Here is a 25,964-nt window from a genome sequence, read left to right on the forward strand (position 1 = left end):
ATCATTGAAATAATAGCCTGGTAATTCCCAGGGTAAAGGGCTACTCAGATACCGAAAGCAATTGTTTCTAATCACCACCCCCCTTCCCGAGGCTCCAGCCGCCAGGCTCTTTTCGTCTTGTGCAATGGATCTTGCTATTTTGCAGAGCTGACAGCAACCTTGTAGCAGGTAGTGGCGGGAAGTTTTAAAATCCGCCTCCTGCTTCTCTGAACAAAACGTTGACGTTAGAACAAAGACCTCCTTCCTTGAAAGTATGGTGGGATTGTTGTTTTGTATGCAGAACTTGAGGAGGAGAATAGTCCATAATCAGTAGAGCTGGTCAGATAGATACAATTGCATAGCAAACATAAGGCAAGAAAGGGAAACTGCAAGAAGCTCCGCCTTCCTTCGTCCCGCCCAACACTTGTTTTGGCTTTAACATTAGAGCAGGTGGATTTCAAAATGAAAATGGTGTGTTCTTAAGACACCTTATTTATTAAAAAATGTTACACTGACCCTTTGTAAACAGGTCTTAAGCATGACTTTGCATCTTGGTCCACATTTCATATTACTAAAACAGTAGGTGTTGAAGAGGGGCTAGAAGCAGCACGTGGCTGCTGGAGCAGGGGCCCAGGGAAAAAGTCACAAGTGTCTAAAGTTGGCGACATTTTCTGCTCTACATGTTTATATTGATGATCCTATTTCTTTTTTGTATTTTCTCCCTCTACATAGGCTGCAGGTGATGTGAGCCAGGAGGTGAGTGTCTTTAGTTTGTGAGTTTCTCTGGGGGGGGGGGGGGATGTACCCATTTTAGAAACTAAAGACACATAACTAGGTAAAAATGCTGGTAGTTATATTTGTACCACATGAGCACTAATGTTGTGTCTGGTGCTGTGTCAAAGTACACTAATAAAAAAAATGACAGATGTTTTGGCATTTCGGACCCTACTGTGCTTGTCATAAGGTCCAGAGAGCACCTTCTTAGGCTCAAATTCTGTTTTGTCAGTCAGTTGGTGAGCAAAAAGGTATATTTTCATTTTAAAATGTGCTCCTTGGAAATAGCCATTTTGCTGATTTATCACAGTGAAAGAAGCTTGCCATGAGATTTTATTCCCTTTAACATGTGAAAGGTTTAGGGGTTGGATCAGATGTGTCTATGACATTTCTTAACAAAATTTATAATCATTTCCTTAATAGCAACATTTACATAGTGCCTCACCAAATATTTTCTCATAAAAATAATTCTAGATTGTATAATTATAATTCTTTTGGCTATTTTTTTTTTCATTTCCAGCCAAAGAGAAGATCAGCCCGACTGTCTGCTGTAAGTGATGTTTATAAAATGCTGCCCATGTATCATGGAATCGAGTTTTTAGATTTGGGAAAGCCTGCATAATATTATGTTTAATACAGGGGTTATTTGGAAGGTTTATGGGAGGAACTTTACACATTAAGGAAAGGGTTCTTTTCCTAGTGCTTGGTTTAAATCATACTTATGGATTTCATTGTTAGTGCTCTTTCTTCAAATATGATTTCTACCTCGTTTCTTATATAATGACATTTTCTGATGCAGATGCCTGTGCCCTTTACACCGGAGTTGAAACCTAAAAGAGCATCAACTTCAAGGGTAAATATTCAAATTAACAAGGCTGCGGAAAATAATTTGTTTAGATATAAATTGTGAAAGTGCACACAGCTGATCCTTTTGTTTTCTTTGTAGCTTGCTTAGACAGAAATCTAATGTATAATACAAGACATATAGATCTGCTGGGTGGTGAATATTTGTATATGTTTTCTGATTGGTAGCTGTGTCTTAGCATTTTTATTTGGTAGTTTCAATACAATATTGTAAATGTATAATAAAAATGTTGATGGGTAGAACCATTAAATGAATATGCCTTTGAGATTTACCAATATTCCTGGGAAAACGAAGGCCATAAACTGCAATAACTCAATAGTGTATTATAGTAATAGCAGTAACTAATATTTGATAACGCTTCAGGAAGTGCTATCATGTTTGTTGCTTTAAATGGAATCAACTGATTTTATATAGACTTCAGTGCTTATATGTTAGAGCTAATGACAGGCTCAAAGAGAAGTAAAATTAATACTAAGTTCACTGTTAATTGCTTTATAAACATTTTTTCTAACAATTACAAGAATCAGAAAAGATTAAAGTTATAAAAATATTTGATGAGGGGAAGCCAGCAAGCAGTGTTCCTCTGTGGCTTCTGCTTCATACCTGCCTCCAGATTCCTGCCCTGACTTCCCTAGATGGTAGACTATAAATAATTCCTTCCTCCCTCCAAAAAGACCTCCACAATAATTCTGAATACTTACCTAGCAGGGGACACACCATGATCACAGAGGTGGTTTTCCCACGGAGAGGCTTATTATCCATTGCACTCCAGATGTGCTGACCCCTGTGATTTCCCAAGCTATAGGGAACTTGACTGTACAATTGAAGGTAGTGGGGGACTGCATTAGTGCTTTCCCCTGTGGGAGAAATAATTTTTGACATCATCTAATCTCATCATTTTGTGACTGAAGACACAGCAAACTATTGTCATTCTTGTAAGCTGCTTTGATATTTTTTATTTACAAAGCCCTTGTTTAATTATCTCAATCAGTCAATTTATATATTGATGGAGCACTAGCCATTGAACTGTTCTGCAAGTTGCACTGAGAGCAGGAAGGTGGGAAAAGTATAGGAGTAAACCATGAGGGGTGTTATATAATCATGCCCTGTAAAGAGTATCTTTCTCAGATCTGTTACTTATTTGTTAACAGAATAATAGCTTTTATGTACATTGCAGTATATAATTTCTAACATAATTCCCTTTGCATTTTCTCAATTTCCCAACAATGTTCGTGGTATTATCATTTTATATATGAAAACACAATCTGAGAGATTTATACCATTTCTCAACATCTCTCTATATAAGTGAAAGATCTAGGGTTTAAGCATTTTTTTTTTCTGGCATCTGAAATCTTCCCACTACATATACACTTAAGCAATGTACTTTCTTATAGCAAACCAAAAAAAAAAAAAAAAAAAAAAAAAAAAGAAAGAAAAGGTTTATACATATAAAGATTTAAACAGCTGCATCCTATAGTGATCTCTTCTAGATGTGTCTAAATTGATGTTCTAACATGACATTTCTCTTAATTACTACCGATGGAGACTTTATAACTAACACAACCTTCTTGTTAACGATTAGACTAGACAGTAATAAACTGAATTTAGGTAAGAGATATTCAATTTATCTAACCTGAAGCTGGGAATTGTACCTTGGTGGGCACTAGTCAACACTAACTTAGTACTTATCATTACACTCATCATAAAAACATATTTCTTTAATTTATATCAGTATAACAATGCATTTTTAATATTGGTTTAGAAGTATCACTGAAAGAATTATGTTATTTTTATTGCTGTCAGATTTATGTGTAGTATGTTAATGCTCTCCCTAAATTATTTTATCAGCTGCTAATAGATCTTTAGCTATTGAATCAACCTAGCAGCTAAACTCCGTATTTTTTATTTTCATGTTGCTGGGCAGAAAACCAAGACCACAAATGTCGTGGAAGAAAACAAAGATGCAAGTACCATACCAATTCCTGAAACCAAGCCAGAAGATGTTAAAGACGAATGCAACATGGAAAATGCTGAAAATGGAGAAGCCAAGATTATGGAGGTACCTGGAAATATATCTTCTTGAAAACTTAACAATGCAAGTGAAAATAATCATATTTGCCTTTTACTTTAAAAGCAGAACTAGAAAATGAATAGTGGTTCTGTGGTAAAATGGTATCTAAATAGAAAATGAATGGAAAATATGAGCTTTGCAGGTAGTTGTAGCACAAGCAGTTGGTTAGCATTAATATTGATTTAACAATGCCAGTAAGAATGACTTACAACAAATATAATTCTCTTATTAAATTTAAGCCAAACTTTAATTCTTTTTCTCAATGCGTAGACTATTTGTAACTTCTTTTCTCAGAAAAATGACATTTTATTTCTTCTATAAACTGTCATAGAACTTTTTGTTCCAGACAAGGTCTCCTGTAGCCAAGGACAGCCTCAAACTCATTATAGAGTCAAGAATGACCTGGAACTTCTGGTCCTCCTTGTCTCTACTTCCTCTTCTGGTCCTCCTTACCTCCACGTACTAAGCGCTATGATTACAGACCTGCACCACCACACACACCTAATTTATGCAAGGCTCGTGACCCAACTTAGAGCTTCATATACTCAAGCAGTCTATCAACTGAATGACGTGGCCAGACATGTATCATGTTTTTAATGAATGCTACATATTTAATTTATACTACATTTTTAGGTATTCTAGTAAAGTACCTAAAGTGAGCTATCAAATCAAATATGTGCAGGTATGTAATATCTAAGTAATCATTAAGGATTTTCAAGTAATTTTTGACACCCATGATCTCTCAGACACTGAGCCACCAACCACACAGCATACACCAGCAGATATAAGGCACCGAACACATATACAGCAGAAGACTGCCAAGTCTGGTCTCAGTGAGAGAAGATGCACCTGACCCTTGAGAGACTGGAGACCCCAGGGAGTGGGGAAGTCTGTTGGGGTGGGAGTAGATGTGGGGACATCTTCTTGGAGACAGGCTGTCGTAGGAGGGAGGAGGTATGGGATGAGGAGGAACAGCCAGAGGGTAGACCTGGAGGGACATAAAGACTGGACTGTAAAAAAGGATTAAAGAATTAAAAAGGAAAAAAGAAAGCACAAATGTGTTGGAAGGCAGAGGTAGGTAGATCTCTGTGAAGTTAAGGCCTCGTCAACCTGGTGGGTTCCAGGACAGCCAGAGCTACAAAATGAAAACATGTCTCGAAGAAACACCCAAAACAAACAAACAAACAAACAAATCTAAATTGTGCTTAGTGGTACATGCCTGCTACCCCAATGTCTTAGGGTTTCATTTTCTGTGAAGAGACACCAGGATCATAGCACCTCATATAAAGGAAAGCATTTAATTGGGGCTGGCTTAGAGTTTCAGAGGTCTAGTCCATTATCATGGCAGGAGCATGGTAGCATGCAGGCAGATGTGGTGCTGTAGTAGGAACTGAGAGTTCTACATCTGGATTTGCAGGGAGCAGAGAGACTGACACTAGGCCTGGCTTGGGCTTCTTAAACCTCAAAGCCCACTCCTAGTGGCCACCACAAGGCCATACTTCCTTCAACAAGGCCACACCTAATTCTTTTCAAGTAGTGCCCACTCCATGATGATTAAACATTCAAATATATGAGTCTACCATGGCCATTTATACTCAAACCAACACAGACAATATTTGGTAGATGGAAGCCAGATAATCACTGTGAGTTTAAGGCCAACCTGGGCAAGATCTTGTTTCAAAAGAACAGATCAAAACCAGCATTATTTTCCCAAAGACTATCTCCACATGTTTACTTACTGAGAATTTATGACACAGAATAAATAAACAATCTTTGTTTATTTACTTTGTTTTATCATATTTGTAATTAAAAGCATTTATAGAGACAAGCTTTACTGAAGTTATGGCTGCAGACATCTATTTGTGGTGCTTTGTATCAAGATACTATATATTTGGAATATTTTCCTTATATAGCAAAACTACTTTCTGGCAAACAAAATATAAGTAGGCTTTTCATGAAACAAGTATAATCAATCTAAACTAAACATTCGAGAGAGAAAACAGCTCTGAATTTACAATCTTTTTCTTCTCATTATATCTAGGCACCCATTCCTAAAATGGAAGCTGAGGAAGTAAAAGAACAGATAAGTGAAGATACTGAAGAAGATGGAGGAGAAAAGAAAGAAGCAGTGGCAGCAGAAGCCAAAGATGATGAGCTAGAAGCAAACATTCAAGATGTGGAGAAAGATGAAGATGGAAAAGAGCGAAAAGATACAGGTGAGGAGGTGGAAGATGGAAAAATAGAAGAAGAAGGCCTAAACGAGAAACCAGGTACAGCCAAAAGTGAAGATGCAGAGGTGTCCAAAGATGAAGAAGAGAAAGGAGACAATGAAAAAGGAGAAGATGGCAAAGAAGAAGGTGATGAGAAGAAGGAAGAAGAGAAAGATGACAAAGAGGGGGACACTGGAACAGAGAAAGAAGTAAAAGAACAAAACAAGGAAGCCGAGGAGGATGATGGGAAATGCAAAGAGGAGGAAAACAAGGAAGTTGGAAAGGAAGGTCAGCCTGAGGAAGATGGAAAGGAAGATATGCATGAGGAAGGTGGAAAGGAGGATCTGCATGAGAAAGATGGAAAGGAAGGTCAGCCTGAGGAAGATGAGAAGGAAAGTCATCATGAGGAAGATGGAAAGGAAGGTCAGCCTGAGGAAGATGGAAAGGAAGATCTGCATGAGGAAGATGGAAAGGAAGATCTGCATGAGGAAGATGGAAAGGACGGTCAGCCTGAGGAAGATGGAGAGGAAAGTAAGCCTGAGGAAGATGGAGAAGAAGGTCAGTGTAAGGAAGATGGGAAGGAAGGTCATCATGAGGAAGGTGGAAAGGAAGATCTGCATGAGGAAGATGGAAAGGAGAAAGATGGTGGAAAAGAGGATAGAAAGGAAGAAGGAGAGCAAGAGGTTGCTGTAGATGAAGGGAGTGATGAAAACAAGGTGGAGGCAGAAGAAGAAGGAGCTGAAAACAAAGACTTCAAACAAGATGGAGAGAAAGAGGAGCCTCTGAGTATTGTCTAAAACTGCCCTCTGTGAGATCATAATTCGGTAACACGTACCTTCCTGTTGTAATGTTAATAGAGATAAATATTTTTATCAGATATTTTATAAACAGTGCTTTTCTTTAGCATCATTCAATCTTAGATCATCATCATCATACAGGTTATTAGTTGCAAAATGCCTAACATGACACCTTTATACATTTTGTGATTATAGTAGTGCAAAATATAAAATGTATACTTGCAACTTTGTGAATTTCATCGTGTGTAAGTTATGTATGAAATCTTTGAGTTTCAATTTTATTCTTATACGTGGTAATTTTGCAGAGTAGGAGAATTCCAAAAGAAAGAGTTTGGCACAACTTTGATGTAGTTCACTAGGTTGCTTTTATAAAGAAGGTCAACTATTTTCAGGTAATGCTAAGAGTTGGAATTGACATTACCAAATACAACTGTATTAGTAGCTTGGAAAGAATATAAAATTTTAATTTCATTTTTGAAGAAATTTGAATGTTTATTTCAGGAGGGCAGTTTTGATTATATGTGTATGCACAAAGTTTTGCTGGATTTATCATAATAAAAGAGTTCCACAAAGATGATTATGGTTTGTAATATTTCAAAAACTAGTTTAAAGAAATATTAATATCCTTGATTTTTTTTCTCCCATTTGGTGTTCAGGAAGGCATTTGAGGATTTTTTTTTTCATTGAAAAAAATTATAAAGCATAAAATTCAATATTTTAATTTAAAAATATGCAATGTATTGGTTTAGGTACATTCATTAAACCATTCATTTTTATAACAAGGATATTTATTCTATTCAGTCAAAGCCCATTTTATTTTTCATGAATATTCATATTGTTTCTAACGGTATCAGTTACAAATCTGCAGTGAACACTCACTAGTTTTTGTGTTACTGTATGAACAGTGGTGTATTTTGACATGTAGTAGTTTTTTTTTAATTGATAATGATCAGTCCATGTGATTTTTTTGTAATGTACATGCCAAAGCACATTACAAAAATGCCATGCTTTTCTAAGATGTAAGAGTTAGAGGTAGAGGCAGAGGATAAAGAGTTCAATGGACATCATTATTACAGAAGAACAGAAAACACTGCCAAAACATCCCACATGAATTTGTTGTCTTAAATCTCTTCTGTTGTCAATGGTCAGAGTAACACTACCAGTTTTCTCTCTATACATACATAAGCTTTCTTTTTATGTGAAATCCTGTCCTCTATGCAGAGAAGCCAGCTTCACCGTATTAAGTGTGTAACACATTTACATAACAAGAACAGGGAATGCAACAGAAGAGTTGTAAACTTTCTTCCATAGGTCTTCTTTCATTTATGGATCTAATATTCTCCACACCACAAGAAAATTATTTCATATAATTTTTTTCTGAGTCTCAATACTATCAAAATGGAAAAGTTAGAGTAGAAGGAGCACTAGCTAATTCACAGGCAAGGTCTCCTTGGTGGTGAATGTAAAAATGTACCAGTCTATAGTGAAGTGGTCTTATCTAAAGATGTGGAGAAATAGCCAGGGTATAAAAAGGTACTCTATAGGGCTCGATATAGAAAACAATTATCCATGACATCCACTTAACATTACCTTAGTAATAGGAGACACCTTTGTTTATGTCACCAGAAGTACAAGGCTTTGGTAATATACTGATAGAGTAGACTAAGTGATTTGGTACTATATAGTGCTGAAATGTCATATAAAATTTTGCAGTGTGACTTCAAAGTTTTCCCTATTAGTAAGTATGATATAGGATAAAAAGGGAATACATACCATAATCAAAGTTTTCTTAGAGGAATGAATTTTTCTTAGATGAATAAACAAATTAAAATTATACTGCCCATGCTCCAGTGGATGGCCCTACACCATGGCCATATGGGCAGTACTAATTTGAACCAGTGGATCATTTATAAAGAGGACACACATAAAGTTGGGAGGAAGAAAGTATTGGGGGAACCAGGCAGGAGTTGGAGGGAGCATGAGGGTACATGTGATCAAAATACATTGTATGCATCCATGAATGACTCAAATAACAAATATTGTATATGTATGTAAAACAAAATAAATTTACCAAAATTGCCCTGTACCTTGAAACTAGAGGTATTAAGTTTACCATATCTCCCTATGGCTGAATACCTAAAACAAACAAGTTAGTGGAGAAAGGATTTCTTTGGCCCACAATTCAAAGAAGGTAGTCCATCAGGGTGGGGAAGTCATTGAGACTAAAATGGAGTTGTTTTTGTCCCTGGGAGCTTGCTGCTCAGCTTGCTCACATGATACCTTGCAGTAAGCAGAAAGGTCAGATCCAATGGGCCAGGGTTATAGCCCTCGGGGCCTGCCTTCCATAACCTACTTCCTTAACTAGGCTCCACCTCCTAAAGGTTCTACAGCCTCAACGAACAAAACAATTATCTCAGTGTCAAATAAACTCAGAAATCGTCTAGGGACATTTTTCATTAAAACCACAACAGTAATTTATAATTCAGTTTGTGGAAATAAATTTTAAAAAGAACAATTAAATATGAATTTTAGGAGTGTGCCTTATATAAGGTGCCTTATATAAGGTATATTTGTTTTTCTAAATATATAAATACAACCTACTGAGGTTTATTTTGTTTGGGGTGGTGGTGAAATGTGTCCTTTATTGAGCATCCAGAGGGCACCTCAGTGCTGACTCAGCAGCCAGAGGGGAAACAATCAGGCAAGTGGTGGGAAGCAGGAGAGCAAAGATGGGGACACCCACCCTTGCCACGGACCACCCCAGTCGGGTATGGGAATGAGGGTCAGCCACCTAGGTCATATCCATCTGTTCAGTGGCATCAGAGACCTTATACACGGCTGCCGCCTGAGCCTTGGTCTGATCAGCTGTAATGTCTTCCTCAGGGTTACTGTCCTTTGGAGCAGGCTTGGGGCCTAGAATCATCTCAGCTGGCTCCTCTCCATCAGTAATGATTTCCACCTGGGCCTTGCCCTGACAATCGCTGTCCCTGATGGCCAGTGCCAGGTCCCTCGCCTTGTTGCGCTCCAGGATATCCGACTTTCTACCACACCAGGCAAAGATGTTCAGACCCAGGTCCAGGATGAAGCAGTCCCCAGTGTTGAAGCTGTCCCAGCTCAGAGCCCTCTCGGTCGCACGGATGTTCTTACCCTTAACCTGGTAGAGCTTCCTGATGGCTGCTGGGGTGGCGCTCGAGGTTGTCTGGTGAAATGCCAACTCCATGCCACCTTCCCAGTACTTGAGGCCTCATGGGAAGTAATTCATGAAGAGGTCAGATTTATTCCCTTGACCCTCAGGGCGCTGCACAGGGCGCTGCACAGGGCGCTGCACAGGCTGCTCCCCCAGCAGGGTGTTGAGGTTCTCAGCCAGCACAGCACAGGCCCCCTGCTCCTTTCAGGATGACTGCTGGCCTATCCACAGGTGCAGATGGGAGGCCTCTTCTGGGCCTTGTGACACACTAGGTAGGAGTACCCAGAGAAAAAGATGCCATGGTTCATTCTGGCTATGGGCACTGGCTTCAGCTTCTCCACACGCCATATGTGAAGGCCTGTGTCTGGGACTCAGGCTGGGAACCGCGGAGAATCTCTCTTAGGGATGGGTGTGTACAGGCTGTTCTCAGACCAGCTGTGCTTTCTCAGGTCAGCTATTTAACTCCTTGGAGCCTCCTGGTGTCCAATCTGTAAGTTGCTCGAGAGGGTTCCTGGCTCTGAACAAAGTTGTCTTTCGAGGTTTATTTTTTTGTTGTTCGTATACATATGGTTTCAGAACTGAACACATAGTATTGGGTAACCAGTTATCAAAAACATACTATTACAGAGAACCATGCTAGACACAATGCCTTAAAGATCAATGGATGTGGGGAGCTCAGCATCAATAGATAAATTATCCATCCTATTTAAAACACCAGTTAGGAAGACATAAACAGGAGACCAATAATGTATGTCTTACCTGGGGTCTAATATCATCAACTATAATATAATGAATATTATTGATGACTTTCTGGGACAACAAAGATAAATTTGAAAAAAAAATAAAAAACCAGGTTTTTATAATCCTCAAACACTAATATTTTTGTCTTAGAAGAAATTTGATGCCCTGTCTTTCTACTGGAGGTGGACTCTACAAGTTCCCTCTCCCCACTGTTGGGCATTTGATCTAAGGTCCCTCCCTTTGAGCCCTGAGAGTCTCTCACCTCCCAGGTCTCTGGTGCATTCTGGAGAGTCGCCCCAACCTCCTACCTCCCGAGGTTTTACATTTCCATTTTTTTCTGCAGGCCCTCAGTGCTACTCTTCAGCACCCCAATACCTGATCATGTTCCCCCTTTCCCCTCCCTATCCCCACTCCCACCCAGGTCCTTTCTTTCTGGACCCCTTGATTGTTATCTTCTCCCTCCCAAGTGGGATTGAGGCATCCTCACTTGGGCCCTTCTGCTTATTAACATTCTTAAGCTCTGTGGACGCTGTCCTGGGTATTCAGTACTTTTTTGGCTAATAGCCACTTATTACTGAGTACATACCATGCACATCCCTTTGGGTCTGAGTTACCTCACTCGGGATGATATTTTCTAGTTCCATCCATTTGCCTGCAAACTCATGAGGTCCTAGCTCTTAATAGCTGAACAGTATTCCATTGTGTAAATAAACCATATTTTCTGTATCCATTCTTCTGTTGTGGGACATCTAGGTTGTTTTAAGATTCTGGCTATCACAAATAAGGATGCTATGAACATAGTGGACCACAAGAGGAGGGATGGGGTTGCCATCCCACAGCCAGAAACTCTGACCCAGAATTGTTCCTCTCTTAAAAAACTGCAGGGACAAAAATGGAGAAGAGCCTGAGGAAAGGAGGTCTGGTGACTGGCACAACTTGGGATACAGCTCAAGGGGAGGCTCCAAGGCATGACACTATTACTGATGCTATGGTGTGCTTACAGGCAGGAGCCTAGCATGGCTGTTCTTTGAGAGGCCCAACAAGCAGCTGACTGAAACAGACACAGATACTTACACTCAACTATTGGACTGAAGTCAGGGAACCCTGTGGTTGTATTGGGGAAAAGCTAGAAGAAGCTGAGGAGGAGGGCAACCCCATAGGAAGACCAGCAGTCTCAACTAACCTGGATCCCTGAGATCTCTCAGGCACTGGATCACCAACCAGGCAGCATACACCAGCTGATACGAGGCCCCCAACACATATACAACAGAGGACTGCTGGGTCTGGACTTAATCAGAGAAGGAGCATCTAACCCTCAAGAGACTTAAGGCCCCAGGGAGTGGGAAGGCCTAGTGGGGTGGAAGGGGGTTGGCGACATCCTTTTGGAGACTAGGGGAGGAGGAATGGGATGAGGAACTGTTGTCAAGCAGACCCGGAGGGGGATAACAGCTGGTCTGTAAAAATAGATTATAAAGATAATTTAAAAAAACGAATAGAAAAAAAGAGTTAAAATTTTGAAGATGTTAATGAAGCACTTTTAGAAAATTAAAAAAAAAAAGTCCCTTTAAAACATATTGTTTAACATCGTAAGTGGAGAAAAAGCTCACCAAATCTGCTGTGGCTTAGCCACACCTGTGTTAAAAATTAAATTACATCAAATCTGTAATGGCTTGTAATGGCAAGTAAATGGCTTATTTGAATTGCATTTTTAGAATATAGAGGTTTCTTATTATGATATTTACATGATGGATACAATTAATTCTTATCATAAAAAGCGGATGTGGTCACCTGTATAAGAACTACACAAATACACAAAATGGGCCTTTCATATTCCATCAAGGATAGAGGAGAGGTTCTTGAGGCCCCCACCCTTCCCTGAAGAGCCATTAGCAGTTAATGGCTACTGGAAGAGGACCAGACATTTTATTCAGTGCTGTAGCCACTGGTAAATTGCCCCTGACTTAGTAAATAATCCCCCACTTGTGTTCATTTGAACAAGTGTAATTAAACTCAGTGAGTCACAAAAAGGTGGGAGCAGGGGGAGGACCAAAGAGATAGAGGTGACCTTAGTGGAAAGAAGTTCAGCAAGATAGAAAGGAGGATGAGAGAGAAGTGGAGAAATACATGTGTTAAATATACCTTAAATGCGTGTATGAAATTATCAAAGGATAAATACTAAAAAAACAAAATTGAATGTTTGAAAAGGTTTTAATCCTATCACCTATCCTTAATAAATAATTCATCTACTGGGGTTAGGGAAGTTAGAGTGGACCTTGGAAGAGTTAGGGTGAGAAGAGGGCATATCAATCTGATTGAAGCACATTGTATAATACTCTCAAATCATTAATAAATATTACAGTAAAATGATATTAATTATCTTTATTTCATAAAAATGATAGTATTCAAAAGTATATTGATTTCTTTTAGAAAAAAATAGTAAGTAGGTGTTTATTGGGCAGGGTTCTCTAGAGTCACAGAACATATGGAATGTCTTTCTTTTTTTAATTAATTAATTAATTTATTTATTTTGGAATGTCTTTCTATATTGAGGGAATTCATAATGATGACTTATAGTCAGTAGTCTAACTCCCCAACAATGGTCACCTGTGAACTGGAAGTTCAAGGATCTAGTAATTTCTCAGTCCCATGAGGCTAGTTGTTTTAGCTGGTCTTCTGTAGGAGTAGATACCAACTGATGTGCTGGCAAAAAATGCAAGAAGGCAAAGAAGAGCTAATCTTTCTTCTTCCAATGGCATTATGTAGGTCTCCAGAAGAAGGTGTGGCCAGATTAAAGGTGTGTGCCACCAAGCCTGGATCTGGGATTTGTTTTGTCCCAGGCTGACCTTGAACTCAGAGATCTCCTTGCATTAGACTCCTGGGATTAAGGTTTGTACAACTTTGCCTGGGCCTAAGCTTTTCATGGTCACTATTTCTCAAGATCTTCATGCCAATATCCATGTCAGAAACTTGTGTCTTCCAGTGCCAAAATCTGGATCACAGGTTAGCACTCCAATTCTGGACTATAACTCATTCCAAATATAGTCAAGTTGACAACCATTAATAGCCATTACAAGGCAAAAGCCCAATTTTACAGAGTAAAATAGTTTTCCAAATTGTCCTTGCTCAATTTGGTCTGAATTCAAATATAAGAAAGTTGTAAACAGGAATATGAAGCCATGATTCATTGAGAAGTTATTGATGAGTGTTAGCTATCACAGTTCACTCTGTTATTCTTCTTTCAATGACATTTTTTTTTCATTTTTAAAGATGGACATAAATGTTTTGACTACATGTATGTATGTATCCTACCTGCATATAGTGCATGAGGAGACCAGAAGAGGAATTTAGAAACATTAAGACTGAGTTACAAATATTTGTTAGCCACTATGTGAGTGCTGTGAATCAAACTTGGGTCCTCTTGGGGAATAGAAAACAATCTTGACAATTGAACCATCACTTTAGTCTACCCAAGTATCTAAGCTGTAATCTTCTAATCTGTAGTGATATATGCTATCCATTGGATTACTTGCCCCTTCCAACCTTGTTATTAATAATTTATTTTATTTTATTTTTTATTTATCTTTAATTTTTTTATAGTCCAGACTTTATCCCCCCACCCCCATCTCTAAGAGGATGTAGCCCCCCCCCCTCCACCTCACTAGGCCTCCCCACTCCCTGGGTCCTCCAGTCTCTTGAGGGTTAGGTGGCTCTTCTCTGACTGAGCCAGACCCAGTAGTCCTCTGCTGTATATGTGCTGGGGGCTTCATATCAGCTGGTGTAGGCTGCCTGGTTGGTGTCTAAGGGATCTCAGGGGTCCAGGTTACTTGAGACTGCTGGTCTTCCTATGAGGTTGCCCTCCTCCTCAGCTTCTTCTAGCTTTTCCCTAACATAACCACAAGTGTCTGCAGCTTCTGTCCATTGGTTGGGTGTAAATATCTGCTTCAGCTGCTTGTTGGGTCTTTCAGAGGGCAGTCATGATAGGCCCCTGTTCGTAAGCACACCATAGCATCAGTAATAGTGTCAGGCCTTGGGGCCTCTCCTTAAGCTGGATTCCAATCTGGGCCTGTCACTGGACCTCCTTTTCCTCCATTTTTGTCTCTGCAGTTCTTTCAGACAGGAACAACACTGGGTCAGAGATGTGACTGTGGGATGGAAATCCTGTCACTCACTTGCTGCCCTGTCTTTCTGCTGGAGGTGGATTCTATAAGTTCCTTCTTCCCACTGTAGGGCACTTCATCTAGGGTCCCTCCCTTTGAGTCCTGAGAGTCTCTCACCTTCCAGATTTCTGGTACTTTCTAGAGTGTCCTCCCATCTCCTACCTCCTGAGGTTTTATATTTCCATTCTTTCTGCTGGCCCTCAGGGCTTCAATCTCCCCCCTCCCCGCCCCCACCAATACCTGATCATGTTCCTCTCTTGCTCTCCCTGTCCACTTTACACCCAGGTCCCTCCCTCCCCTGCCTCCTGTGATTGCTTTCTTCTCCCTCCCAAGTGGGATTGAGGCATACTCACTTGGGCCCTTCAGCTTTCTAACCTTCTTGAGTTATGTGGATTGTATCTTGGGTATTATGTACTTTTTGGGCTATTATCCACTTATTAGTGAGTAAATACCATGTCCTTTTTGGTCTGAGTTACCTCACTCAGAATGATATTTTCTAGTTCCAGCCATTTGCTTGCAAAACTCAGGATGTCCTCATTCTTAAGAGCTGAGCAATATTCCATTGTGGGACATCTGGGTTGTTTCCAGCTTTTGGCTATCACAAATAAGGTCACAATTAATATAGTGGAACACATGACCCTGTGGCATGGTGGGGCATCTTTTGGGTATATCAAACTCATTAATATATATATATATATATATATATTTCTTTTTCTTATTCTGTGTTTTCTCTTTTCCTCATCATTCCGCTCCTGATCATGGATACATTCTTATCCCCTTTCCTTCAAAGTTTACAACATGTTTCTACTGCTTCTTTGGCCTCTGGCTTTAATAGTAATATCATGTCCATGAATGCACTGTGGTTTTAAACATAAATTTAACTTACTCTAGTGTGTATGTGTATTTCACCTGTATGTACAGCTGTGTATCACTTATGTTCTTGGTGCTAGCAGAAGCCAGAAAATGAAATTAGATCCCTCTGGAACTGGAACTGAAGATGGTTGTAACCAAATGTGTACTGGTAATGAAGCCTGGATCCTCTAGAAAAACAAAAACAACTCTCTTAACAACTGACCCATCTCCTCAGCCACAAGAGCCTATGACTTAAGACCAGATACTAAGACAGAGTGAGTGGAGTTTCCAGCTTAGTGGCATGGGATATTTTGTAGGAAATTGAACAATTCATGAACAACAATAAATGACCAATACTATACTCTATGGACCCTCTATCTATCATCAGTCTGTCTGGCTATCATGCATCTCTGCATGTATCTTTAAAAATTATTTTACAATTTTGTATGTGTATGTTACATGTCTATCTGTGTACCACTTAAAAGCAGCCCTCAAGGAAGCCATAAAAGGGCAGTATCAGATCCCTTGGAACTGGAAATACAGACAGTTGTGAGTTGCTATGTGGGTGCTAGAAATTCAACCTGGGTACTCTCAACTGCTGAGCCATCTCTCCAGGCCAACCTTTTCTCTTTATCTACTGAGTTTCTCTAAAGAAGAATCATCTAAACTTCTGCCTAGATATGTAGGCCTGGACACAGTCAACTATTCATGACAGAAGATAATTTATGAGAAATATTTTTCCTTAAGCACTTAGTGAGCATAACACATAGTATAATTATAGAAACTACAATGACTGTGATGCCATTATGTGATACAATCATACGTCACAACAGTCATATGAGCAGTTAATTGGTCTAACATATCTGTATTCTGAAAAAAGGTTGTGGGGTAAAGGGTTTCTGCATTACTTAGTGTTTTTCATGAATTATCCTGCAACATAATGTGTGTACACAAACAAGTAATAAAAGGAATTGGCTCATCTATTATAGAGACAACCAAGTTCAAATATGCACCAAGATTCAGAAGAGCTATTGGTGCAGTTTGAATTGAAAAAGTGGCAAATTGAGACCTAAGATATTTGATCATACATATAAAACCTGAATTCCCTCTCATTTTGTTTTTATTCAATTTAGGCCGATTTAATAGTATGTCCAGCAAACACCACAGAACTGGTGATTTTTACTTCCTATTTTTTTTGAACAATGACTATGTGTGCTCTAAAAGAAATCCAATTTCCATGGGGCAAGTTAAACAGCTCTGAGATAATCACACTATAGGTAAGTTCACACATGGAGATAAGTGCCTGGCTGATCTTCAGGGATGCCAATCAGTCTACATGATGTGATAGACATGTCAGTGAAGATGGCATTTTTAAAGAGTCAGTTAGCCAGTAGTGTGATCAGGTGGCCATATCACTACTTCTTGTCATGATAATAACATGGGAGCTTTCCAATGGATGCCACCTTAATATATTCCTGAATACTTATTCAATCTTGAGACATCATAATGTCTCTATTTTAAGTCATTAAATTTTGGAATAGATAGTTACAAGTTACAAGAAGATGAGATAGAAATTTGCAAAGAAATGCAAGAACATTTTTAGGTCTAGGTCATCTGAAATTTTGGATTTAAAAGATATGTCAAGTAACTCAGCACAATGTAAGCTGAAAACATGAATATGACAATATGACAGGTCATATTATGCAGAAATGTTAGTATTGTAGAGCATGGTATTGAAAAGTGACATATTCATGCTCTGTCTCATACATGCACATGCACACACATGCACAGCAAATGAACCTTAGTAGGAAAAGACATCCTAATAACAAAGCAGAAGCTTCATAGTAAAGGATCATACTTTTCAAATTATGATAACATGTGCTTCAAGCCTCGAATTCTGTGTATTCATCAAGTGCAATTAGAACATTTTTATACACATGCAGTCTCAAAAATTGTATTTCCTATCTACTTTGCCAGAAAGGTAACAAAGAAAAAGCTATTTCACTATGCAAGTGTAAAAAGGGTTTTGTAAAGATTATGAAGTTTTACTTTGTATCTGCTGGAATCATAGTATAGTGCCTCTTTTTAGGATAAGTTTTAATGAGTTATGTGACAAGTGAAACATTTGAGAGTAGTTTCTAAGTTGGAAGTTGTAAAATGTCTTAGGTTGGATTGCCTGTGATCATGGATTCTGATATTATTCTCTTACCTATGCTTTAAGATCAGATGAAAATATTTCTGTATACATTTTCATATTCCATTTTGCCATTACAAATATATAACAAACAAATTTCCCTATACAAGTGTTTTTCAAAAATCCAGTCTGTAGATAAGAGTGAAGTCAACACTTAGAAAAAAATAGTCCTAAATAAAGTGTTTATGAAATTAGACGCTGGGCGTGGTGGCGCACGCCTTTAATCCCAGCACTCGGGAGGCAGAGGCAGGTGGATTTCTGAGTTCGAGGCCAGCCTGGTCTACAAAGTGAGTTCCAGGACAGCCAGGGCTATACAGAGAAACCCTGTCTCGAAAAACCAAAAAAAAAAAAAGGAAAAAAAAAAGAAATTAGACGTGGAAACAGTTTTACATCTGCATCTGGATTGTCTGCAATGTCAGATTAACACTGATTACCTGAGAAAGCATAGTGAAGAGGGCTTGCGAATATAAAATATTTGAGTCTTTACATGAGACTGAAGTTACTTCACCTTTAACAGAGTAGTAGACAAAGATGCAAACTTCAACAATCTACTGAAAGATAGGACAGGAGAGAGAAAACAGCAAAAGATTAGCAGAAAGTAATGGATGATCTAGAAGAAGTCTACTTACAGTCACTTCATGTTTATGATAACAGAAATTACACTGTGTTTTTATTATCAGAAAAAAATGAAGTATCCAGTTAACTGTTCTCATTCCAAGATAGCCATTTTACGCCCGATACTTGTTTGTGTGTGTGCTAAGGATTAAACTGGAAGAAGAATCTAAGTGATCAATGGAAACTTTCAGGTTGTAGGGTTTCTTTGATAAATGTTTCAGAATTCCAGTATGAACTAGTTATACTACTCAGAATGGAAGACAAATCATTTTATAGAACACTCCCCACAAACAGTTAATACTGAAACAAATTCAAATTTTAATGGCTAAATTTAATCAGACACAAACAATAGAAGGAACTATTTGGACACAAACATAGTGAATTGTTCACTGATCACATGGAGAATCAAAATATAAAAATAAAATGCAAACCATAAGCCTTCACAAATTACATCATGTGAGTAATTACTAAAGCAGAAACACATGATTTCTTGATATAGTTTTTGATGATTTGGTTTCAGTTGTTTACTTTGATTTTACAATTTATACATATAAATGTACAGGAGTTGTAATTGAAATTCAATTTCCCCATACTGAACACATCCAAATCAAGAAACACTATTATAAGCATCCAAAAAGCTCCTTTTAGGATCTGTCTTTGTCATTATCCACTCCCTAACAAAGGGAACTTCAATTCTGACTTTTCACAGCACAATTTAATTTTATCTAATTTTCCATTTCTAAATGCATATTATCATAATGCATGGCCACTTTGGTATCTGATTTTTTTTCATTTTGCATCAGGTTTATGAGGTTCAATCATATTTTCCTGTGAAGTGGTACTTTGGCCAGTATGAGAACATATAAAATTCTGTTGTGTGAACCTACCTAATTTATTCATTAAATTGTTCATAGTCTCTGTAGTTTATAGCTTGGAGTTCATATGAATAAAGCCTCTATGAATATTTTTGTGCATGTTTTTGGTGACCACATGCACGCATTTCTGTTGAGTATATACAGCTAGGAGTAGAATTGCTGGGGTGTGGGTCATGTATAAATCCTGCCAACTAATTTTCTAAAGAGGCTTTGCCAATTTGCACTTCCAGTAGCACAGTGTATGAGAGGCGAACCAAATTGAATTGCTATGTACTGAGTTAATAAACATAAAAATCTCAATGAAAAGTATTATTCTAGAAAGAAATAAAAGTTATAACAAGATACTGCCATTTGAGAAACTCAACACTCATTTGAACCCTATCATTCTTTTCTTAACACTAATATAGAAGTTAGAAAGACAGAACAGTAATAATCTCAAGTTGTTTTGCAGTTAGGAGCACCATGTATTAAATTCTGGACAATGTATTCTAATAACTGTTGTTATTCTTCTTATTATTATTATGAAGACACAAAAAGCATCTTGCATAAAGCATAATATTCTAACATCCTAAAATAAACACTATTCATACATTTATATCATCAATATAAAATCAACCATTAACATTTCAAAGGAAATACAATAATAAATACAAAATCAATAAATATCACATTTCTAGAATATATACTTATTCTACATTCTTGTAAATAGGATGACAGTAAGAGAAAAGGGAGGAAGGGAGAGAGTGAGGGGGTTGGGGAGGAAGAGGGAGAAAAGGTGGGAGAGGGAGAGGAAGAGAGTATAGCTGATTAGAAATTCAACTAACGGGGCTGGTGAGTTGGCTCAGTGGGTAAGAGCACCCGACTGCTCTTCCGAAGGTCCAGAGTTCAAATCCCAGCAACCACATGGTGGCTCACAACCATCCGCAATGAGATCTGGTGCCCTCTTCTGGTGCGTCTGAAGACAGCTACAGTGTACTTACATGTAATAAATAAATAAATCTTTAAAAAAAAAAAAAAAAAGAAAGAAATTCAACTAACTAGCATCCCATTGCAGGCTTGAGCTGGTTGGAGGAGATATACCACTATTCTCTACAAACTTCTTTCTTTCACCAAACAATTACAAGTACTTTCTTGTAATTGAGTATAATCAACACTCTAAAATAGAGTGAATAAAAAAGTAATCATTATGGTGTTACTTTTAAGCAAATGAACATCACAATAAGAAGATTTATAATTTGAATTCTATTGTATAAATTTTTGACTTCATATTTTGATTTGATTTGATTGAATGAGTCATATACTTAAGAAAGTTACATTCATTTTAAGATTTATTTTTACTTTATGTATATGAGTGTCTGCCTGTAAGTATGTCTGTGCACTACATGTAGTGTCTATAAAGGCCAGATGGCAGCAGACCCCTTGCACCTATAGTTAAAGACATTTGTCAGCTCTCATGTGGGTGCTGGAAACCCAGCCCAAATCCTTTACAAGAACAGCAAGTGCTCAAAACCAGAGTGATCTCTCAAGTCCCTGCTATTTTAATATTTAAAGTGGATAACCATAAATAATTTATTCTAAAACTGAGGGAGTATACAATTATTTTGTTTCTGCTTTTAATAAGTGACCTATGTAAGAAATTATAGGATTAAACAATTTCTAATATATTTTAGTTGATTAAATTGTTATTTTCAGATAACTATAGATACTCCCATATTAATTATAACCAATGTAGGAAAGTTCTCCACATGCTCCAGATATCCAAGTACTAACTCCTAGAACCTAGTAATATTACCTTACGTGGTAATAGGAAGTTTCATAAATATAACACTAAAGGACCATGATATCTTGGAGTATCTTTATGTGCCTAGACACAAAATATCCTTACACAAAGGGGGTAGAGAAAAATAGGATTAGAAAAAACAAGATTAAAAGATAATGGAAACAGAGTGAGTGGTTTGTTTTGATGGTGAAGGAATAATGTACTAACCAAGGAATACAGATAGCCAGTACAGCCAAAAAGAGTAGGGACATGGATAACAGGGATATGGGTGTAGCTTAGTGGAAGAGCACCTGTCTAGCATGTTAGGAGGTCCCGTGATCCATCCCAGCATCATATTCACACACAAACTGGCAAGAAATACTTTCTGCACTCAGAACTTTCAGAAGGAAGCAATTGATTTTCCTTGACAATGCTTTTTCCAGAAAGAATCTGTGATTATAAAAAGAATAAATTATTATTTTAAGCAACTAAATTTATTCAGTTTTTCTTTGTGACAACATCTTGGAAAAGCACAATACAATGTAATAACTAGTACATTTAAATTGGTAAATTTAAACTACAAAATACTTCCATCACTTGTAGACCCCTTGTTAAATTAGTTATTGTTGTGAAGCTGCAACAACAATACCAAGAGGACAACTTAGCGTAGTAATTATATTGACTCACAGTTTCAGAGGATTCAGTCAAGGGCCCTTTGACCCCACTGTGGTTTAAATGAGAATGGCCCCTACAGGCTCATATGTGTGAAAGGTTAGAGTTAGTAGAACCCTTTGATAGTATTAGAATGGTTAGAATATGTGGCCTTGTTGGAGGAAGTGTGTCACTGGAGGTGGGATTTGATGTTTCAAAACCCCAAGCCAAGCCCAGTGTCTGTCTCTCTCTGTTTCTGTCTCCCGGTCTGTCTCAGTCTCTTTCCATCCCCCCTCACCGCCCCCATCAATGAACCAGGATATAGCTCTCAGCTACTGATCTGCCATGTGTGTCACCATACTCCTGCCACATTCCCCACCGTGATGATAATGAACTAACCCTCTGAAACTGAAAGCAAGTTACTACTTAAATCTTTTCTTTCATAAGAGTTTCCTTGGTCATGGTGTCTCATCACTGCAATAAACAATGACTAAGAAATACCTATGTTTTTGGATAGAGCACCATGGAAGTGTATGGCAGAGACATGCTCTTCATGTTACAGCATATAAGAATCAAAAAATAAATGTACATGGTAGTGCTCAACTTGAGATACAGCCTTCAAAACATACTCCTCATGACCTAAATGCCTCCTTCTCTTCACTATCTCCCAACTATATCATGAGTCTATCAGAAATCAGTATAGTCATTACATCAGAGCCTTCATAACATAATCATCTGTAGAAATGTCAGAACAGGCACATGCAGAGGTGGGAGCTATTAATCTCTGAGGCATTTCTTGATCCAATAAAGGCAATAGACAAGTTTAAGTGAAGAAGACATTCATGCTGTTCTTCTGAAGTTGTACCCATTTCTCTTCCAACTGTACATCCTCTTTAATCTTCGACTAGCCATAATCTGTTACCCATTTCTATAACGTTGTCATTTGAAGAATGTTACATAAATTAAATTATATAGTAAGCAGAAATTTTGATTTGGTGTTATAAAATAAATCATCATAATTCAAGCTACTGCTTGAATTAGTTGTTCATGCTTTTTTTTTATTTATTTATTGCTAACTAGTACTCCATAGCAAAAATGTTTCTAGTGAACAAACTCTGGGTTGCTTCCAGATATGTTCTGCTCTTAATAGAGCTTTTGTGAAAAATGATGTACTTAGTTTAGAATGAACATAAGTATTCAAATGTGTGGGAAAATTCTTAGGAACTTTATACAAATACAGTATAAATTACCCAGGTTGTGTGCATCTTTTCAACGATTTATTATCATATCAATTGCTTTTATTATTTTATTTAACTAATTAATTTTTATTTAATTATTTTATTATTTAACTTAACTAAGCTGTTAAGTGTATAATGATCACATGATTTTGTTGTTTTATGTTTCCCTTCTAGTAATGAATATGATGTTTAGTGAAAGTCTCTGTGTCTTTGTCTATTTTCAATTAAACTGTATATTTGAAATTCTTCTTTATTTTGGTTTTTACATTTTACAGAATCCTTTTATTTGTTTGTTTTTTATTTAATTTTTTGAGGCAGAGTTCTCTGTATTACCCTGGCCATCATGGAACTTGCTATGTAGACCAGGCTGGTCATCAACTCAGAGATTCACCTGCCTCTGCCTCCTGATTAGGAGGATTAAAGGCATGTGCAGATTTCTTAATATATTCAAGACATAAGGACTTCAGCAGAGAAGATGAGGGCAGTATTTTTCCCCAATTAATCTATTTCCCATCCTCTGATCATCATCTTTCTATTTTCGATCTCAAGTTCAACTATTTTTTAGATTACATATTCAGTGCCTATTTTAATTCATTCAATATAACGTCCCCCAAGTTCATCCATGCTGCTGTAAAGACACATTTCTTCTCTCATTAAAGCTGAATGATATTTTGATAGTAATATATAGTATGATATAATATAAGCATTCTCTAGGCATTCAACTGATGATACATACATTGCTTACATATCTTTACCACGATGATTACTTCTCCAATGCACATTGTACAGCTTCTTAGGATACTTATTTCAATACATTTGGATGTACACCTAGAAATAGCCTTACTAGATTGCATGGTAAGTCTTTTTAAATTTTCTCAAAATATTCTAGTTTTTGTTTTCTGTATTAGGTAGTATTAATTTAAAATCCTATCACTATTACGTAAGTGTTCTCTTTTTCTGTATCTTCAACAAAGCATCTTGTTTTTAAAAATATTATAATTTTATAATTTCACTCATAATTATGTGATGATCATATCTCTTATGATAATTTCTTTGAGACAGGGTCTCATTATGTAGTCTTGGATGTCCTAGAACTCTCAGTATGGACCAGGTTGGCCTCAAACCCACAAAGATCCTCCTGTATCTGCCTTCTGTGTGCTGGGATTAAATGCTTGCACCACTACACTTGACTCTCTTGTAATTTTAAAATTACTGTTTTATTATACAAAGTACCATGTTTACTTTTATGCTGCACATAATGTGCTATGATACATCGTTATGCCCCTGTTTAAAATTCCTTCTTCTGTAACTCCTTCCATGGGTATTTTGTTCTCTCTTCTAAGGAGGAATGAAGTATCCACGTGTTAGTCTTCCTTATTTTTGATTTTCTTGTGTTTTGCAAATTGTATCTTGGGTATTCTAAGTTTCTGGGCTAATATCCACTTATCAGTGGGTGCATACCAAGTGACTTCTTTTGTGATTTGCCCAAGAATTTCACAAATTCCTTGTTTTTAATAGCTGAGTAGTACTACATTGTGTAAATGTAGTACATTTTCTGTATCCATTCCTCTGTTGAGGGACATCTGGATTCTTTCCAGCTTCTGGCTATTATAAATAAGGCTGCTATGAACATATTGGAGTATGAGTCCTTATTATCAGTTGTAACTTCTTCTGGGTATATGCCCAGGAGAGGAATTGCTGGATCTTTCATTAGTACTATGTCCAGTTTTCCAAGGAACTGCCAGACTGATTTCCAGAGTGGTTGTCCCTTTTCTACTTTTGTGTCTTACATGCATAATATATGCACGCATGTCTTCATAAATTTAAGTCTAGATTCTTTATATGGAAGAAAGATTTTAAATGTATTCTTAAATATTTAACATACTTATACAATGTATTTGGTCATACCTGTCTACCATGAATTTCTCCCAACTTGTATCCCCCATCTTGTCACCTCCCCAAATTCATGTCCTACTTCTTTGTTATTAATAACCCTATGAGTTCAATTAGAACTTCCCATAAGTTCTTGGGTGTGGGGCCATCCACTAGGGTATTGATAACATGGTCAATAAAATTTCCCAAAAATATGCTAATTTTATGTTTTGCTTATGGCTACATGAAATTCTATCATGCATCTTTCCATTTTCTTTCTCATTTGTCATTGATTGCTATTTAGGCTGATTCAAAATATTAGCTATTGTGACTAGTGCAACAGTAAATTTAAATATGCAAGTATTGCTGGAATAGGCTGAGTTAGAATCCTTTGAGTATACACCAAGGGATACTATAGCTGAATCATGTCATATCATATTTCTATTTTAAGATTTTTTTAGGAACCTCACATTTCTTCCATACAGGCTGTATCACTTTCCATTTCTACCAACAGTGTATAAGGAAACATATTCTTGTAGTGTAGTATTTTAGAGACATGCATTTATGTCATAAATCCACTTTGAGTAGATTGTGCACTAAGGGCTCCATTAATTATTTTAATATTTTATTAATAAAGTTGCTTTTTTTTGAGACAGGGTTTCTCCGTGTAGCCCTGGCTGTCCTGGAACTCACTCTGTAGACCAGGCTGGCCTCGAACTCAGAAATCTGTCTGTCTCTGCCTCCCAATTGCTGGGATTAAATGCTTTTTGTTCACTAAGAATTAATGAAACAAATTCCCCAATCAACTGAAGGCATTCAGTATATATATGCTTTCTACATTCTTTATTCCAATTGGTCTGTTCTCTAGCAACTTTTCAGTCTTTAAAATCATTTATCAGAAATGGATGCTGTTTAGAAAGGGTCTCACTCTGTTCTACATATCCTTTTATATCCTTCTGCCTCTACCCACCACATACTGGAATTACAGGTATATGCCACCACATTGGACAATATGTCTGGTTTGGTGTCAGTACATTTATATTTTGGTGTCCAGGCCCACTCCCCATTTGACACAATGGGCATGTTAGTTAGGCTATATTTGAATTCATGCCTCTCCTGACTTTACT

The 25,964-nt window shown here is 37.5% G+C and overlaps 1 protein-coding gene, 1 non-coding gene and 1 pseudogene across 2 annotated transcripts; 2 read left to right on the forward strand and 1 right to left on the reverse strand.

Moving 5' to 3' along the window:
* Positions 1-1,219: 1,219 nt before the first annotated feature.
* Positions 1,220-6,776, forward strand: Hmgn5 (high mobility group nucleosome binding domain 5). The gene is made up of 4 exons (XM_021152741.3): positions 1,220-1,303; positions 1,553-1,606; positions 3,543-3,677; positions 5,731-6,776. The coding sequence occupies exons 2-4, from the start codon at positions 1,553-1,555 to the stop codon at positions 6,694-6,696; spliced, it is 1,155 nt and encodes a 384-aa protein (XP_021008400.2). The 5' UTR covers positions 1,220-1,303; the 3' UTR covers positions 6,697-6,776.
* LOC115030203 (U1 spliceosomal RNA) lies at positions 2,312-2,478 on the forward strand. The gene has a single exon (XR_003835818.1). It is a non-coding gene; the product is annotated as a U1 spliceosomal RNA (small nuclear RNA).
* Positions 6,777-9,337: 2,561 nt separating the features above from the next.
* Positions 9,338-11,007, reverse strand: LOC110287488 (macrophage-capping protein pseudogene; annotated as a pseudogene).
* Positions 11,008-25,964: the final 14,957 nt, after the last annotated feature.

This window comes from Mus caroli, unplaced genomic scaffold (genome assembly GCF_978045245.1).
Source record: "Mus caroli unplaced genomic scaffold, Mus_caroli_1 scaffold_5, whole genome shotgun sequence".
NCBI classification, from domain to species: domain Eukaryota; kingdom Metazoa; phylum Chordata; class Mammalia; order Rodentia; family Muridae; genus Mus; species Mus caroli.

What these genes read in the sequence shown, in the direction of transcription:
- Hmgn5 (XM_021152741.3), top strand. Translation starts at nt 1,553, where the DNA reads ATGCCTGTGCCCTTTACACCGGAGTTGAAACCTAAAAGAGCATCAACT. An exon ending in AAAGAGCATCAACTTCAAGG is followed by an intron (nt 1,607 to 3,542) that starts GTAAATATTCAA and finishes GTTGCTGGGCAG; the next exon opens with AAAACCAAGACCACAAATGT. An exon ending in GAGAAGCCAAGATTATGGAG is followed by an intron (nt 3,678 to 5,730) that starts GTACCTGGAAAT and finishes CATTATATCTAG; the next exon opens with GCACCCATTCCTAAAATGGA.